Below are 18,103 nucleotides of genomic sequence, written 5' to 3'. Positions count from 1 at the left end.
TTTTATTCAACATAAACAAAAACAGGTCTATAAATGAGGTTCAGTCCTCAAATCAGAGTGATGATTAAAGGATTTTTTGGTATTAACTGGAATGAAGAGCTCAGGGATTTGCCTGTGGAAGAGGCCGCATGAGACATGGAATCACAGATGCAAGAACTATTTGGAACTTGTATCTGAAGTGTTTGGATTGGATGGGTGGAGCATGGAGGGAAGGGCTCCAGGTTGAACCAGCTGAATACAAAGCTCAACAAGACTAGAGTTATTTGAGAGTAAGCAGAGCTTAAAAGGAATAGAAAAAAGGGACTGTGCAGCACAGAAAACTACATTTGACAGGCAAGGTAGTAAATTATTTTGATGTTGAGCTGAGAGCTGTAAAGTTGCCAAATGAGGTAAAAAGAATAGGAAAATATTTTGTTTTAATTTTTTTTAGTCCCGCAAGGAAAAAGAATCAAGATGGTGATGGAGTTAAGAGCAAAGATAATATATGGCTGATGCTCTTGACTGCTTTCTGTCAGGTTTCAGTACAGATAATGACAGGCATAGATGCAGATTAGATAAGAAAAATCAAATGAAAAGAAGCATATTACAGATGTAAGCAAAGGTGTTTGGGGTCCTATATTCTCAGATTGCAATGAGAGAAGAAAATCTTCCTGCCTGCATGCAGGGAACTAGAAAAAAAGTTGCAAGTCTGCTAGAAAAGGATTTTTTTTTTTCTCTGTGCCTGTCTATCTCATGTCTAAACCTTCCATAAAATCTGTTATGCTTATGAAAGAGTTTGTGTCTCAGAGTGGGGCGAAGAGCACCTCCTAGCTTTGGTGGAGCAGGAGGTGCTCTCAGCAAGCCCTGCGAGCGCTGTAGCTTGTATGTCCAGCTAACATGACGACTGGTGTGACGTGATGAAATAAAGCAGCAGCAGATCTGGTGGAGGTGGCTGTACCCTGAGTCATGGCCTGTTGTTGCCAGACAGTGTGTGATCGTGACAGAAGAAGTCAATAAACAAGTTTAGACACTAACCCTGATGCAAGGTGCCACTTGTAGACGACCAGGGTCTTTCTCGTCTGCTTGTGGTGAGCTCACTAGGATGCAGCAGCAGTGTACATGCTGCCAGTGCACATAAACTGGCAGGAAAGAAAGGTTTAGTTAGTGTTTCTACATATTAGTCATCTTCCAAGTCAAATGTCAGTGGCAAGACCAATTGGTAACACATTATTCTGCTCAGTGTCACAAAATCATGGTGGTTTTACTCACTCCTCCATATCTTTTATTACTGCTTGCACACAGAACCGCTCTATAGTGTTGCATTTGGGATATTTGAACTTGCACAAAGCGACCTGGTAAATTAAAATATTTTAATTTACCTCTGCGTTATTACCCTCATAGTTTATGAATATGGCATTTCAGTTATTGAAATTATAATAAATCCTATAAAAAGGCACAAAGTCATATTCTGATATTTAAACCATGCTACATATTTAATTACTCTCCAGTTCAGTGTTCACCTGGCCATTTTTATAATACCACAACTCATCGGTGTATTCGCTGCACAGTTGGGACATACCAGCCTGAGTTTGGACAAAATTACTGCATTTCATGCCCTGGAAACACCACTACTGATTTTGATGGGTCAACAAACGTAACACAGTGCAAAAGTAAGTATAGCAAGATGGTTTTGATGATCCGTTACAAATGAAAAGGTTGGACCATTAATATTCATAGTGGCCTTAAGGGCAAAATTTAGCTTTGCTCCAGGGAGCTTGGAGAGAAGCAGTGCTGTTGCTCCTCTTTTGCTGCCTGCCTGCATCTCATCCCACATGGCTTACTGAGGTCCATGAGAGACCATTTCTGCAGAGTGGTTCCATCATTCTTGTTAAGGTAAGTGATGATTGTGTTTTGCCAGCTGGTCACTCTAGTTCTTGCTGTTAAATCTTTTCTCCCATGATACAGCAGACAGAGTTTGTGTTCTCGGCACCCTGATTATTATATATATTATATGATCCCTTCTATTAAAAGGAATAGAAGCTTGCTCACAAAACTTAATAGTTTTGGTAACCATTTCTTCTTCATAACAACCTTTGAAAGGCAATTACAAAGAGAGCCACTGTTCTAGATTATGGTAGCTGTAGTGTGGGAAGCTGAGGGTAAATTAAAGAGGAAAAATGGTGGGTAGAGAAGCAACTGCTCAGAAGAACCTCTGGAAACACATACACACAGACGTATACACACACACACACATACATAGAAATATGTTTCTGGGAACTGCATGTCTCTCAAATAATCCATTCCCTGGGCATGTCCATGCCCACACATCACTGTTACGGTGCTGTAGTGCCCAGACCCTTGTGCCACACGTAGATGTGGGGACCACAGGCTCCTGCGCTGGGGTTCACCCTCTTTTACTGCCAGTGTGTAGAGCAAAGGCTGCTATGCTCCCTGGGTTGTGCTGCTGCAGGCACAGTGCCTGAGCAGAGCACCACAGAATCCAGTTAGACTTCAGCTGGTGCTTCTGTAAACCCATTCTGTCTGCAACAAACAAGTGGAGCATCCTTGCTTGAGCATTTTTATGTCCTCTTACGCCTGCCTTGCTGCTTGCCTGTGCCTTGGTCGATGCACCTGCTGCGTTACCAGGTACTAGTCTGAATTGTTATGTCTCAGCATTGGTTAAAACACAAAGGCAGAAGCAGGCAGCAGTGTGAAGTGAAGCTGGCAAAGAGAACTGTACTTGCATCAGATGGGAACAGAAAAGTTTATGTGTCTGTTGCCCATGTACTATTTCTAACAGTGATTGTAGAAAGAGCTGTAGGATGACCTCACTTTGCCTAGTCCTGCACACTGTGTTGCTTTTTCAGATAGGCACTGTGGAGGTGAACTGGGAGATTACACTGGATATATTGAATCACCAAACTATCCTGGGGACTACCCTGCAAACAGTGAGTGTACTTGGAATATTAACCCACCGCCAAAGCGCCGTATTCTGATTGTGGTTCCAGAAATATTTCTACCAATAGAAGATGAGTGTGGAGACTACCTGGTGATGCGAAAAAGCTGTAAGTCTGAAATATCTACTGAGGCACACGGCAACACAGGTTTCTCACATGTGTTGCTGTTTACATAAACTAAATGTAGCCTGGCTGGCCTCTACTTAAGAGCAGAAAGTTCTTTAAATGAAAGATTGAGAAATTGTATTTGGTAATGCTGCTCCATAGGTTCAGGTGAAGCAAGGGTGCAAGGCAATGATGTTTCAGTGAACTCTGAGAGAAATATCATCAAGAAGGGGTAGATGGTTCAAGCTAACTAGTCATGAATTATGCTAAGTAATTCTAGCTTGGGTTAGGAAAGAGGAGATGCTTGCTAGTCCCTACAAGTGCCTGATGTGTGAATAAACAGTTTCGGTTTCTAGTATAAGGATGTCCATCAAACAGTAGATGTGTTTTTTAAGAAAAAGGAAAATATTCCTTGACCAAGAAATCACTAGTGGATGGCCTGCCACATTTTGAGGAGTTTCTTTAACACTAGCAAGCATTTCTCATCATGGTAGTTTAACTTATTTTGTAATTGTTCATTAGTATGAAGCACTATCAGATAACTGCCTATTATGTGTTTTCTTTGAAAGCTTCTTCCAACTCAGTGACCACATATGAAACCTGCCAAACCTACGAACGCCCTATAGCTTTCACTTCTAGGTCTAAGAAGTTGTGGATCCAGTTCAAGTCGAATGAAGGCAACAGTGCCAAAGGATTCCAAATTCCTTATGTAACGTATGATGGTAAGCATGCAGCTGAGCCGATGTGGACTAGTGCAGCTGCAGCGGTGCAGAACTCCTTGTGGGCTCCTTGACCCCACTAAGCAGCAGGGTAACCGAGCGCTCTCAGCGTGTCACTCTGAGACCACTTCCAGTAGCTGCTTCCTAGTTTAAGGAACTCTGCGTTGCACTGCAGTCTTAAGTGCCACTGTATTTCCAGTCTTCCTAAACAAAGACCTGGGATTCTGAGCTCTGACGTGCAAAATGCAGAGCTCAGAGACAGAATCTGGGTTTTATGCATTTTTGTGCCTTCCCAGTTCCAAGTTGCTTCAGGTGGCAGCAGGGTGCCCCCAGTTAGGAACTGGGCAGAGCCCAAGTGCCTTTGATTTACTGTGTTGCTGCTATCATCTGTAATCTCATACCAGATAGCAAAATACCTATCTAGAAAAGAAACGTGAGGGGCAAGAGTTTCACCCTATCCTTGTCAGAGCCACCAGGAGTAAAACTGGAACTAAGGCTTTGCACTTTGGCATAAGTGATGCGAAAACGAAATGGCACATTTCTGTTCTCACTGGATTAATTGTGAAGGAGTCATCCGTGCTGTGGTCTGCAAAGTTTTGTCAACAGAGGATTATTTTCAGGGGAGACCTCTCCTTTCGAGGCATTTCAAGTGTTGATTGACTGGGGGTTTGCCTTTTAAGAAAACGTCCTCATTTTTTTTTCTTTTTTTTTTTCTTCTTTTTCTCTTCTCCCCTCTCTTCTTCCCTTCTTACTGTAGAAAGAAGTCACAAGTTGTGGCTATTCACAGATGAGTTTCTGCAGTGCGGTTGGTTTGAAATGGGCTACTTGGTTACAGTATGCTCTACAACCCTAGGCACATTATGATTTCTTTTGCTTTCGACAGATTGATGCTGAGCAGCTCAGCAGAGTACATTGTTTTCACAGTAAACAGTATTTTTAGTTTCTTTACAGAAGAGCATTTAGAATATTTTCTGACTGCTAATATGAGGGCCAAGTACCCCTGATTCTTTTGGGGTAGAATGTCTAACCATTATATGTGTAACCAAGGGAGGTACTGAGTATGCAAGTGAAGTGAACATGCAAATGACTCTCTTGTGTATTCTCCATAGAGGATTACCAAGAACTAATAGAAGACATTGTTCGGGACGGTAGACTTTATGCATCTGAAAATCATCAAGAAATACTTAAGGTATATTCCTTCCCCTAAACATGTTGGTTTTGATTGAAAATGACACTGTTTTGTGCTAGTGAGATTGCATCCTTCTCCACATCAGATCTGCTCCTTGGTGCACTAGAAGCATGCTTCTTCAGGGAAGCAGGATGAATCCAGCACAGCCTGGTTGCGCAGAGCAATGGATGTGAGACTCTTTGTCCAGGGGGATTAAAGGTGGATCAGACCTCCTAGGAAACTCTATGGTGATGATAGCCCCTTGAGCCTCACATAGATTGTGCTAGAAGGAATCGGTGGGGCAAACTGAGGGACATGGGATTTAATCTCTCTAGAAGTACTTGGTCCTGTCACTTGTAGCCCGTAGATTAGCAAGGGCTTTTCCTCCCTGTGCGACAAAATAAAATCTCTTTGTGGATTTAGAATCATAAAATCATAGAACAGTTTGGGTTGGAAGGGATATTTAAAGGTCATCTAGTCCAACTCCCCTGCAATGATCATTTTGACTGATTTGGCTTCTCTGACCTCAGTTAGGGGACAGTTGCAAGGGCAGGTTGAGTGGATGTCATCCCAAGTGAACCTTTTTTCGCTGAATATCAGATTCAGTGTTTCTTTCTTTTGTGGGTTTTGGTGTTGATTATTTTTTGTTTGTTTGTTTGCTGTTCTTGTTTGAAGTATGAGGAGGGGAGAAATCCTGGTGCCACCAACGATAAATGTGAAACTCCAGTGATTTCCCTGGGGCCTCAATGTCAGCCTTGATCCACTAGTTTCTGAGCCCTTGAAGCACTAGTACTTGAAATGTAAAATGTAAAAAGTAAAACTCCCATAATCTTTTACAATCCTAACTTCTCTGTGGAATTACTGTAAAATCCATTTTCCTTTTTCTAGGACAAGAAACTGATAAAAGCATTGTTTGATGTGTTGGCGCATCCACAGAACTACTTCAAGTACACAGCCCAAGAGTCAAGAGAGATGTTCCCAAGATCCTTTATTCGGCTGCTGCGCTCCAAAGTTTCCAGATTTTTGAGGCCTTACAAATAGTAGGCACTGTACTTCAAAAAACTGACCAGCCCTGGCCATGCACAGAGGGGTTGTGGTAGGTGGGGCTGCTTTCTGTGTTACACACACTGGCAGAGAAACTCCAGGGAAGCTTGCCAGCTCCGTTCTTGGCAGAGTTTGGCTTTCTTAGCTAATATAAATATTTTGATGAACAGAATTTTGATTCCTTTCCAGATAATGCCTTTTGGGTACCACAGATACTTCATGGGTCTCTGAACTGAGTGGTGCCGAGCAGAAGTTTGTAAGGCTCTGCCCTGTTGCTTCATCAGTAACTCCTAAAGCTAATGACGACAGACAGGCTAAGTAGTGTGGTTTGGGATGAACTCTGGGTTGCCATTAATACATGTTACCTCAAGAAAGCTGGGTTCGTGTTTGGTCTCACTGAAAGTGAGAACAAGATTGATGTTTCTCTTAACTTTTGCTATGCAGGAAATACAGAGCTAAGATTGAAGTAGTTTTAGTTTGAACCAGTGAGCCCAAGAATTGCACAAGGTGTAATTTTTCTCTGAACTACATGTTGTACGAGGCATACAGAGGAATGAGCAAAAGGTTGAATATTAGTTTGAATGCTCTGGGTCTTGATCACACTGTGTTCATGCTAATGACCTATTGACTTAAATTGACTGATACCAGAATAAAACCAGGGCACCACAGTAATGGAAAAGAGACCCTGACCTGCTGGACTCTTCCACTTTGGGCTGACTGCAAATGTTAAAACAGAACAGATTCATTGTTAAAACCCAGTGCTCTCTCCCTGCGCATAGACCTGGGACAGCATGAGGCGTTGGCTCTTCCAAGTAGTATAAAATGGTGTCCTCTGAGCACCTAGAGTTGAACACACAAGCCCCATTTTAAATGCAGGCTTTGCATATATTATATTCTTGCACATTACCATTTAAACCTGTATAAGGCTCTTAAATGAGCCTTAATTCTTACGTTCCTTATCCTGTCTGAGCACCTTGCAATGACCTTGTTGAGCAGAGAACAACTGCTTTCCCTGTCTTGCCGGAGAGAAGTAGATGTACAAAGATATTCCTCAACCGGACCGTGGCCACAAAAGTCATCTATGGCGAAATGCTGCTCAAGATTCCCAAAATCTGGGTCCTCTTCCTCAGGTTGTGTTTCTTACAGGAGAGAAGGCTATTCTGAAAGGGCCTGTAGGGAGCACTGTGTTGATGAAAATGTTTTTGTTGTCTCAGTGCTTTTCTGTCCACACTAAAATTGCATCACTGTCCTCTGGCCGCACAAACTGTTTCCTCAGTGTAATGTATTTTTTGGGTGTTCTATGCTGAAGGCAGATGGCCACAGTCCCAGCCATTCAGAGCTGGACTCACAACCTCCATCATTCGGTGTCTAGCAGTGCTGAGCAGTGCAAGGGGGACCAGTCTTCCCCTGTGCGCCCCCTTAGGAAAGGTACTGAAATTCTGCTGTGTAGCCAGAACGAACGCTCCCTTTCCTAGGCTGTGGAATCAGATCTCCCTGGGGTTCATTGCATCAGTATGTGGTATTTAACAGTTTTATGTGAATAATACCACATCCACAGTGTGATAGATGAAACTCTCATCAAGAACGGGGGTCTGAATCTCTTCCCTGCACTGTTAGGAGCAAATGAAACTGCCAAGCACAGCCTTGCTGAACTGTCACGCCATGGCAGCCCTGTTTGGTGGCACGTGAGGCAGTGCAGCCTGTCACGTGGTGAGGACACGGTTTGATCATGGTGTGATGGGAAGGGGCAGTGGCCTCAGGCTCAGCTGGGAGCAGAACCTCTCAGGATGGGGTGATGCGATGCTGTGTTCCCCTTGCTGCTGCCCAGGAAGAGTTGCGGTGGTCTGGGCAGAGGAGGGAAACGGCTTGTGTTGCTGCCAAGAGGGAGAATGGTCCCTTGGCTGGCTGTACTGGGGCTCGTGCTCCTGCTCAAGAGCTGCAGGTGGGTTCCTGTGGCAGGGTGCTGAGTGCCTGTTCCATGAACAGGGCTGCCAGGCCTGGAGCAAAGGGGAGAAAACAGGGTCGGTGGGGAGGAGGGAGGCAGGGGGGCAACTAGCAGAACAAAGGGAAAGGAACCCAGGTCCTCGTGCATTCCTGGCTGGTGTGCATCATCCTGAGCAGGGTCTGTGATGCCTTGGTGGGGAGGCAGGACAGGAGTTATCTGGAAGAAGGTATGAAGCAGTGTGATCAGTGAGGAGAATGGCTGAGAGATGCCAAAACAATAGGAAGGGTGGTGAGATAGGCGTGCTACGTCTATGATAAAGTGCGCTGTTGTGGTGAGATCCCAGGAAGGTATTTCAAGATAGTTTCCCTCTGGCTACACAGCCCCTACCTCTCTGCTGTTTGTGGCTTCCCGTGCCAGATGCCATGCGTCAGTGAGTTGCAACGACCCCCCAACCATCCCTGTGTGGCAATGGGGCACTTTGAAATGGGCAAGATGCTGCAGTTCTGCTCAGGGTGCATGGGCAAGTTAGAGACATGCTGGTGGGGCACTGGGAGGAGAGGACCGTGGTGTGCCAGCTTCTGGGCCAAGCCCAGCAGAGTGGCTTTGCTGTGATCTGTGTGCTCTCTGCCATGGGAAGCAACCCAGTTCTTGCTGTATTCCCCACTCAGAAGTCTGCAGATCTGAACAGTTCTGTTTCGTGTTGCTGAACGACACACGAATCAGAGCGATTGGTTTCAACAGCAGTTCAAGACAACAAAAGTTGTGAAACATCCATATATTTTTAATTGGTTAAGTTGGGATTTCCTGCTCTGTGCACGAGTCACTGATGTGAGCTCTGGGTTCATTGCGCTGCACCTCATCTCACAGGCAGCTCTGCACGGCTGCTCGGGGACCAGCGCCTCGCCTTCGGTCTGCGCAGTGGGTCTCAGCTTTGCTCCTCCATCACCCCCGTGTGCACAGGCCATTTCCGTGGTGTCTGTGGAAGGAGACGAGTGTGTCAGTGCACAGGCCCAGGCTGAGGAGAAAAACCTTGCCCTTCCTTTTGCTCCACAGCCCTGTTAGTTTTCTACATAAAAAGTAAATGACTTGGAAGCACTTCTGTTACCCTTGATCTAACACTATGAATTAAAATTTCCCCTTTTACTGTGGACCCTGTGTGTGCAGTAAAAAGTGAAGAGGGAATTTTTTGCCATCTTAAATTTTGGGAGAAGTGATAACTGTTGCAGAACATTGTAACACTTGGCATTGTATCTTCATAGCGATGGTAGTGGCTCTGTAGAAATGTTAATTTCTACTTTCTGTGTGGTTGTAGACTGATGTTATATTTTGGCAACAAATGATTCAAAAAATGTTTAACCTTATAAAACAGAATTTAACTTTTGAAATAATTACTAGTGTTAACTGGATGACTTAATGTCAGCTACATGAGATAAGCATAAGGATCTTTTTCATGATTGTAAATTGATGTAAAATGTTTCAGACTGTTACTCTTAATAAGAGAAATAAACCAGTGAACTTTTAGTTGCATGAAAACCTTGGGTACTATTTTTAGTTGTCTTTGCTATACTAAATAATAGTTTTGTGACAAAATTAATGGTTGTGTGGCAAGTTATCTCACATCTGATAGACTTTATCCTGGGAACACCTGCTTACTTTACAATTCTGTTTGATGTAATATAGTATTAGCCTGCATCTATACTCATAGAATTCCTCATACATTTAGTGATGCACAGATTTCTGGCTAGTATAATATCAGAATTATCCTGGTAATAATTCTAATAATTATGCTAAAAATATCTCCTATATGATGAGCTGGAGTCAATTGGCCCGTTGTAAGCAGCTGTATGAAAACAGAATAAACTACTTAAAGTAACTTCAAAGTATTTTATTACTTTGTAGATTAATCTGGTTTTTTTCTTAAACAAACAAACAAACAACACCAAAAAAACCCAACCCCCAAACCTCCTTGTTTAAACTTAAAAATAATAAACCAAAAAACCCCAATAAGGTAAAAGCCTGTGTTAAGACACAAGTTCCCAGAATATTTTTAAGATCACACCACAGTTTCATGAGAGCTTTTCATTAAATCTGCTGATTTAATTTCTTGAAATTAAAAAATAGAATTAGGTCACGGGAAATTATAAATGACTTGATCTATAGTAATTTTTAATACTGTTTTTCTCTATTTGTTTCTGTGATATTGGTTGAGATTATTAGTTGTAGTCAATATATCAAATTTTTATGAAAATAATCCCAATATCTTCTCCTTCATTTATTCAATTTTTTTTTTTTGACCCTTACCTTCCTTTCGTCATAGTGACAGGGACTGATTTGTATCAAACTGAATGTAGCCATCCAGGTTTATTTGGTGCAGTTTTGGAAGATCCAACTGTATTAATTCAGCTGTTAGCTGGAAAAAATCTGACATTGGTTTATATGGAAAAGAGAGCAAAGTAAATGACATACAGGAATACAGAGGTCATGGCAAAGTATGATGACTGCAGGGTAATCACAGCAGAAAACTGTGTTTTACTTATTTCTTCCCAATATTGTGAATGCTGTCACATGCTGGGTTGCAGTGATGGACACATGAGCGCTCAGATACCCTCTGGGGCAGGGAATGTCAATATGAACTATCTTGTGAACTCCCTGAACAGTGGGAGCTGAAATTCTGACTGGGACTTTTGGGTGTGCAAAGTGACTGGGACTGGGACTTTGCTTGTGCAAGGCTGCTGCTAGAGGAGACAGACAACCACTTCTTTAAGAACTTGAGCCAAATTCAGGGCGGGTACAAACAGTTTTGTTTCTAAACATCCCTGGAACCAACCTGTCCTGCAATGCACTTTATTACTGCCCATTTAGTTTGAGCAGTTCTTTTGCTCATAGGCAGATTTTCACTCTCTGTTGTGGAGCTCTGCATTTCATAGCATGCGTTCTGCTGTCACTGTGGAACATCTGTGAGCAGGGATGCAAATATAACACCTGTGGGGAAAACAGGAGGAATTAATGCGTTCAGGAGACAGACTCCGCTCTCAGAAGGTAAGTTCATCTAGTTTTCATCCAAGTCAGTGCAAATTACGTATGACTTTTTCCATGTTGTTCTTTTAAAGTATCTTATTAAACCACTTTAAGTGTTGAAAAAAAAGAAAAAAAAATCTTTCTCTGTTTAAATATACATTTCAGTGCAGCTGTTGCTCTGATTAAACACATTTTGAATAGTGAAGTTTTTTGAAGTCCATGTAGTAAAGCCTGCTTAGTACACAATGAAAAAAACAGGTAAGAAAACACAAACTTGAAATCTTTTCCCTTATTGAACGTGTGTATAAATATAGAATTCACTAAGGAAACTGTCATACTGGCTAGCTGCTAAACTTGATCTAATGCAACCGAAGCCTCTTTTTTCTCACTAGGAAGTTTATTCAATAGGCAATGTAGACTTACAAACCTGGATATTAATCATGTGCCATGACATTTCCCATCTGTCTTGATTCTAGGGATCACAAAATAAGGGGTTCATGGTTTTAATCAGAGAAAAAGTTGCACTGGAAGGTGAAATATTCTGAAGTGGTCACTTGAAATGCAGTTTGTTGTTTAGTAGTTCTTTTTTCAAGTGTTTCATGTTATACCAAGAACACTACAATCATCCATGAAACACTTATGTACAGAGCAAGTTTATGCTTAACTATGTTTAGAGAAAGCTTTATCTTTTGTTCCAGAATCAAATATAGCAGTGGTAGCCTGAGTGTGGGGGTTTGTGTATTTTTTTCCTCACTTACTGTGCCAGAAGAAATGTAACAAAATACTAAGCATGTACAGGAGCCTTGATATGAGTTGGATGGAGAATCTCTATCTGGAAATAAGTTCAGGAGATGGAGAAGTGTAGAGGTATGTCAAATACACACATGTAGGGGGGTGTGTGTGTATATGTATTATGTATTTGACAATAAGAGAGCCATACATGCAACAGCTGTCACGAAAGGAGAATGCAAAAAATATAGATCTTGAGCAGAAAAAGTGGGTGAAATTTTAAAAAAAGCAGCAAGCTGGCCCAGGATGTAAACTTGGGAGGACTGGGATGTCGGGCAGGGTGGGCACAGCGGGCTCTACTCATGGGTGCCTGGTGAGGAGCAGAGCTTGCTCAGGATGAGACAAGGAATTCTTGGAAGTTGGGAGCCTTAGAGAGGTGTAAAAGAGTTGGCAGGGCAGGGAGCAGACAGCATGGGGTGAGGACATCATGGGGCACTTGGTGCTGGCCGGCATTACTGCTGAGGAGCCTGCTGGCTCTTCACTGGTGTGCCGGCAGCCCTCAGGGGCTGCTGCAGGACCTGCAAGGCTGGGCGAGTGTTATTTGCGGTTTTCTGTGTCCATCTACACGCTCCCAAAACACCAGGAAAGAGTTGGAGTTAGGCAAAAGAGCAAATGAGGCTTCAAACACACCTCACATTTGCATTTCTAGGTACCAAAAGTCCTGTAGTTGTGCACCGTTTGCTGTCAGTGTGGTGCAGCAGGGAGCCACGCAGTTCGCTCTGCATTTAGAGGCAGAGGTTGGGTGCTGCTGGTCACTGCGTTAGCACTGGCATCTGCCTCACACCCTCTTTGTCACCAGGCTCTGTAGCTGCACGTCCCTTCACCAGTTGGAAGACCTGTTGCAAAACGCCAGCTCAGCTGGCTTCTGGAGTTGCTGCCTGGAGCCATGCGTAGCGGTTTGGGGTAAGAGAGGGGATCATGATTTTTCTGGAGTTTAATGTGGAAATTAAGAAAGCACTCCAGAAAACCGGGAATTCGGCATCTGCGTGTCCAGCTGATAAGCCTGACTGTGACACAACCCCGCTCGTGAATTTGGGTGGCCCCCAGTTTGCTGTTACCGGTGTAACGCTGGTGTGAAGGAGAAGTTGTGTGGAAAAGCTGTGAGGTACCAGTTATTAAAACCAGGACTGGCAGAAAAGTGCTCAGGGGGCCTGTCTGGCTTACATAACATAACTACTGCGCCCCGGCTCTTGTAGGTGCTAATTCTCTCAGCCAACTTACAAAAATAAAACCTTGAAAAGGCTCATCCATGCTGAGAACAGCAACTTCATTCAGTGCAAGGAGGAAGCTTAGCTCTAGGAACTGAACACTCAACACTGCAGGCATTGCTGTCTTCCTCGGCTAGTCCAGCAAGCAGCTCGGCCAGGGCCTGTGGCACGATACGGTGGATGCAGCAATGCTGAAATAAGCGCATTACAAATACACGTCCCAGCTCTGTCAGAACACGTGTCCAACTTGACCATTCGCTATTGCAGTGGATAACAAAGGCCCATAGCTCTCTGTCCCAGCAGGATGTGTTTCCACATGCAGTAATGGAGAAGAAAAGTCTGATGCAGAAAATGGTCTGGCTTAGGGGTGCTGTGGGCAGGTGCTCTGGCACACCTTCAGATAAGAGCCTAGAGCCTTGTTCCTCCCTCAGACACCTCGCAGGGTCCATTCTTCCTTGGCACATTGGGGACGAGCTCAAATAGATTTTTGAGGACCGGGGGAGCTGTGATAATGAGGCATAGGTTGTGATGGCCCACATGAAGCTGCTGTTCCTGGGGCTGTTGGCAGACCACAGCTCCCTGCTGCCTGCCCTGGTTGCACTGTCTGGGGCTGTGCCAGCGCAGTGGGGTATCAGCCGTGGGGCTCCCCACGAGAGGGCAGCACGTGGCCCTAAGAAATTTAAAAAAGCTGTTGAAACCCATGCTGACAAACAACCATAGGCTTTGGGTTGGTCTTCTGTAGCAGGAGGCTTAAGCCAAAGAGCCTGCTGAAACTTGAGGGCTTCGTTAACCCCGCAGCTCATGGTGTGCTTGTGTTTTCCTGCACAGACGGACCGAGGAGAAGCGTCTTTCTGTCTTGGGCTGGCTTCAGCAGCTGTGGTGGAATCTGAAGGAATATTTCCCACTACGCTGGCAACTCTGCACAGGACACATGCACCAAGGAGTGAAATGTTCTTCTGGGCAGCTGTAACAGGAGCTCCAGGCAGCATTTCTGAGGGCATTGGCACCGTTAGCCAAAATACACAATTCAGATTTTCTCTGTTTAGCAACTCTTGGTCCCAGCCACTGCCACTGATCAGTCTCTTTGAAGAAGAGGGAGTGATTTTTTTAAAATGACCTTATATTTTGCATTGTTCTATTTTAACAAAATGCAAATAGGGGGGCTAGGAAGACCCATGCTGCTGGGCCAGAAGTCGTTACTTCTTCAGATTGCAGTGGGAGGAGACTCTCTTCTAAACTGAATTCTGACCATCAGTCAAGGCCTTTCTCCCTTCTTTTCCAAATTACTACCCTATTTCCCCAAAAATAAGGTCTACCCCAAAAATAAACCCTAGCATGATTTTTCAGGATTTTTGAGGATGCTCGAAATATAAGTCCTACTCCAAAAATAAGCCCTAGTTACAGTTCATTTAAAAAATGAATTTAAATAGTGTCCTGGCAGCTATACATGTAGAAAAGTAAGCATCTTTTGGAGCAAAAATTAAGACCCTGTCTTATTTTGGGGGAAACAGGGTAGTGATGAAATGTGCAGGTTGAAAGTTGTTGATTTCCAGGCAGAATAAACCTCAAAGGAAGCTGGAGGAAATGGGCTGTGAATGTGTAACTTCAGTTGCTGTGATTTACTTCTGAGAACAGAGAGTGATTCTGGCACTCTGCCTGACCCCATCCCTCTCGTGACTCAGTTCTTACAGATGTCAATAATGCACTCTGAACATTTGTCTTTGAAAATAAAATGGTGTGCATAATCAGCTGCTGATTTACTCCATCATTTCAGGGGAGGCTGCTCAGCTCAATCACAGCTTGACACTCCTACCAGTGGTTGGACAGATGATCTTGCGGTAAGTTATACCCAAGGCAGGGCAGAAACACCTCAAAGCACAGGTAATCAATAGCACCATGTGTCTCACCGTCCGTACCCGCGGTGCACACGCTCCCGCTCTCCCGGGACAGTTGGCTTCCTTTTCAGACATGGTGCGAGCTGAAGTATCTTTCAGTTGACTAGACTTGAAGGTGGAGATATTTAACCAAACCACAACATGGCAAACACAACCTCTGTGTTTGGAGAGTTACATTGAAGTACTGTTGACGACTCTGTGCGTTAGCAAATATTAGCACTGAGTATCCAGTAACATGTCTCACTAAATCTTACCCATTATGAGTTACTGCAGTTTTGCATGTGCAATGTGGAGAGGGATACAATGGTAGCTCACTTATACTTGCAGCACTTGTGAGTGTTGGAGTCTTGACTTCATAAAATAAACATAACAGCTCCACAGAGGTGAGAGATCCTGTGTTTGACTAACACTGAGGTGACCTCCTCTCTAATGTTGGTGTAAATCATATTTTTATCTTAAATGGATACTGTAAAATATCTTAGGCTGGGTTTTGATTTATCTTAAAGCTGCAAAATAAAGATATTTAGATACATTTGATGAACTCAGGATTTAAATGCTTTATGTTCCAAAATTTAGATAAAATACTTTTCTTTTTTTTTTAACTCGAAGCATTCAAATGCTGAGTTCATTGAACTGGTCAGCTGGGAAACCAGAGCGATTCCAGACTTGATAGAGAACCAATACAAAACAACCTATCCCCTCTTCCTCTCCTCTGAAGGAGGGGTGCAAAGCTGTCTTAGATCTGAGCTCCATAAGAAGGTGGAAATATTAGTCAAACAAAATCCCTCTATGAATACCCCTTTAACTGGTAGAGGCAGAAGAGGTTCACAGTCAGTCTTTTAAAAAGTATAGTAAGAATGTTGTTCCTCAGTGAATCCTATATTGGCACTGGTTGAAGCAAGCACCTGTTCTCAGGGCTTTTGCAAAAGAGCTGGGAAATTCTAATTCTGTTCAATGCATTCGTCACTGGAGATACTCTGTCATTTTTGTCACCGTCACCTGGTAAACTGGGTATGCCATATGGGAACCTTTGGAAAAGCAATACTGTTTCAGAGCTGACCTGTACTAGTCCTGTTCCGGAAACAAAGTGATAAATTTTTTTTTTTTTTCTTGGTTTTAAATTACGTTCTGAGTTTTGTGTTCTCTGGGAGCTAAATTTCTGAGAGCTTGCCTGAGTAGCTCCCCATCTCTCTCCCGAAGTACTGCTATTCAGGAACCATACCACTCCAAAGTGTCTGGAATGAGAAATACCTTTGCGGCAGATTTATACTTGGGCAGAGGAAAGCTCTCTAGCTAGAAAGCGAGAAAAAGCGGAGAGCTTTTAAAAGGTTTGCATAACTCCTTTCAGGCCTAAGAGTTCCCCCCACTGTGGCAAGGAGCTTGCGAATAAATACCTGTGCTTCACTATGCCTGGACACTTCATTGCCAGCTCTAAACTTGTCACCCAAAGAGAAGAGATTTTAAAAAGTTTCAGCAATGACTTCGGTCCTGTCGCTTTGTGGTGCGGGCAGAGTGCTGAGTCTGTGGCCTCACACACTTCCATGGCGCAACATCCTTTTTCCTGGAGCCAACGTGTATTTCACACTGATGAAGGCATGGGGTTATGGGGAAGATAACCTTGGACATAACCACCTTGCGTAATGGGAAGCAAGGCACTTTTTAGACCCCAGTGGAAAATCAATGTGATGTGGTCTTCTCCTGGCCCATTGTGGGCACCTACTCATGGTGCCAGTTGTTTCCGAGAATAATTTGTTTAAAAATATAGTAGAAGGGAGAAAATGAGAACCTATTGTTGTTCCATGTTTGCAGCAATCGATGGGTAAATATTTAAAACGTCTTGCTGCCAATTTAGGATCAGGTTAGTAAACTACTTCCACAACTGTAGCTAGGCATGGATGTCATTCTGGGCATCATGTATCTCCACTGCATCTCCACTAATGTTCAAAGCGTTGACTCAAGGGAAAATCTGGCTAGCTGCCTTATGATTAATTAACCACACAGATGTAAAAGCAAACACAGATCTCCTAAGTTTCCCAGGGTAATGTATACATTGAGCACTAAAAAGGCTTTGCTTCATTATCATTGGTCTAACAAATATCCCACGCGATTTAGTGTGCAGACTGATATTTTGCGTACTAAGGAGTGACTTTTCACCAAGCTGGGGAGGAGTTTTGCCCAGAGAGTTGTTTGCTTGTAATGTCAGTTCAGCAAAGCATTTGAGCAGGTACTGAAGTGCACTGGTGGATAGAAATGGATTATTGTATTGGAGTATTTAGACCAAGAATGGACTCCTTTGTGTCCATAAAACACTGAAAGATTGCTGGCTGCTAGCATAAATGGGGCTTTGTAATGGGTGCTGTGTATAGGCTTTGTCCCAAGAAAGTGAGAAAATTGCTGATGGGGCAAGGAAAATACTTGGGGGGGGGGTGCTGTGGTGTGTGTGAAGACAATGGTTTATCTCTATTGGAGCAAATTTGGTGCTGTTCTTGCTCTTGCAATGGCTGTTTATTGGTGTCTTAGATATTGTCGGTTTTAGGTGTCATTAGTCCAAAGGCTAATGACAGTGAAAGCATCTCGGAGCTGCCTTGATGTGGTGAGTCCATAACCCTTTCGTTAGGAGTGGCTGTGAACTATTTCAAGAAGTCAGGGGGAGTAGACTCAGCAAAACTAAGGCAGCAGCCTTGTGGGAGTGGGGAGAGGAGGGGGTTGTTGTTCAGCTCAGCACATCTGTTAGGTACCATCTGAAGCTCTGGTTTTTACAGTTTGCTGTCAAGCTCTATTTTGCCCAGGTGCTCTGAGCTGGGTCTGTGAAGAGACTGAATCTGGCTATTGCACAACATCCATGATTGACTCTGGGATGAGCCAGGGCATCCCAGCCACATTGCTTGATTTTTAAATACAGGCTTTTTCATTGTAGAACCCAGCTGTGAGCCTTTGTCTCCTGGGTCTCCCTGCCCTCTCCTACCCCTTAGAGCCAGCATCTCACCCTGCCATCCCTGTGCATTTTGGGGAGCAACAACAGGCTCCCTGTTACTTCTTAGCAGTTCCTGCTGGGCTGAGGCAGGACCCGATGTGAAGAAGAGCAGCGCCCTCTTCCTCCTGCCTTTCAGAGCTCAGAGATCTTGAGCAGCTGCGGCATTCCTGTGTGCCACTGGCTCTACTGCTCCTGGGTGTCAGGCTCCTGGAAAGTTTAAAAAGGAGAGGGAAAATGGTGTTTGTGTAGTGTGAAATGACTCACGCTGTTTTAACCTTAACAAAATCCCTCCTATATCTTTA

The 18,103-nt window shown here is 43.7% G+C and overlaps 1 protein-coding gene across 1 annotated transcript in view; it reads left to right on the top strand.

Annotated features, from left to right (window-relative positions):
• Positions 1 to 7,349, top strand: part of SCUBE2 (signal peptide, CUB domain and EGF like domain containing 2) — a 41,689-nt gene extending 34,340 nt beyond the window's left edge. Inside the window, exons 18-22 of the mRNA XM_065635680.1 lie at positions 1,488 to 1,649; positions 2,847 to 3,044; positions 3,611 to 3,763; positions 4,870 to 4,949; positions 5,817 to 7,349. Of these exons, the coding sequence (XP_065491752.1) occupies positions 1,488 to 1,649; positions 2,847 to 3,044; positions 3,611 to 3,763; positions 4,870 to 4,949; positions 5,817 to 5,969 (746 nt within the window). The 3' untranslated portion in view covers positions 5,970 to 7,349. The remainder of the gene's footprint in view (positions 1 to 1,487; positions 1,650 to 2,846; positions 3,045 to 3,610; positions 3,764 to 4,869; positions 4,950 to 5,816) is intronic.
• The last annotated feature ends 10,754 nt before the right edge of the window (positions 7,350 to 18,103 follow it).

The sequence above is a fragment of the Caloenas nicobarica genome, chromosome 5 (genome assembly GCF_036013445.1).
Source record: "Caloenas nicobarica isolate bCalNic1 chromosome 5, bCalNic1.hap1, whole genome shotgun sequence".
Classification (NCBI taxonomy): domain Eukaryota; kingdom Metazoa; phylum Chordata; class Aves; order Columbiformes; family Columbidae; genus Caloenas; species Caloenas nicobarica.
This window is presented reverse-complemented; position numbering and strand designations above follow the sequence as displayed.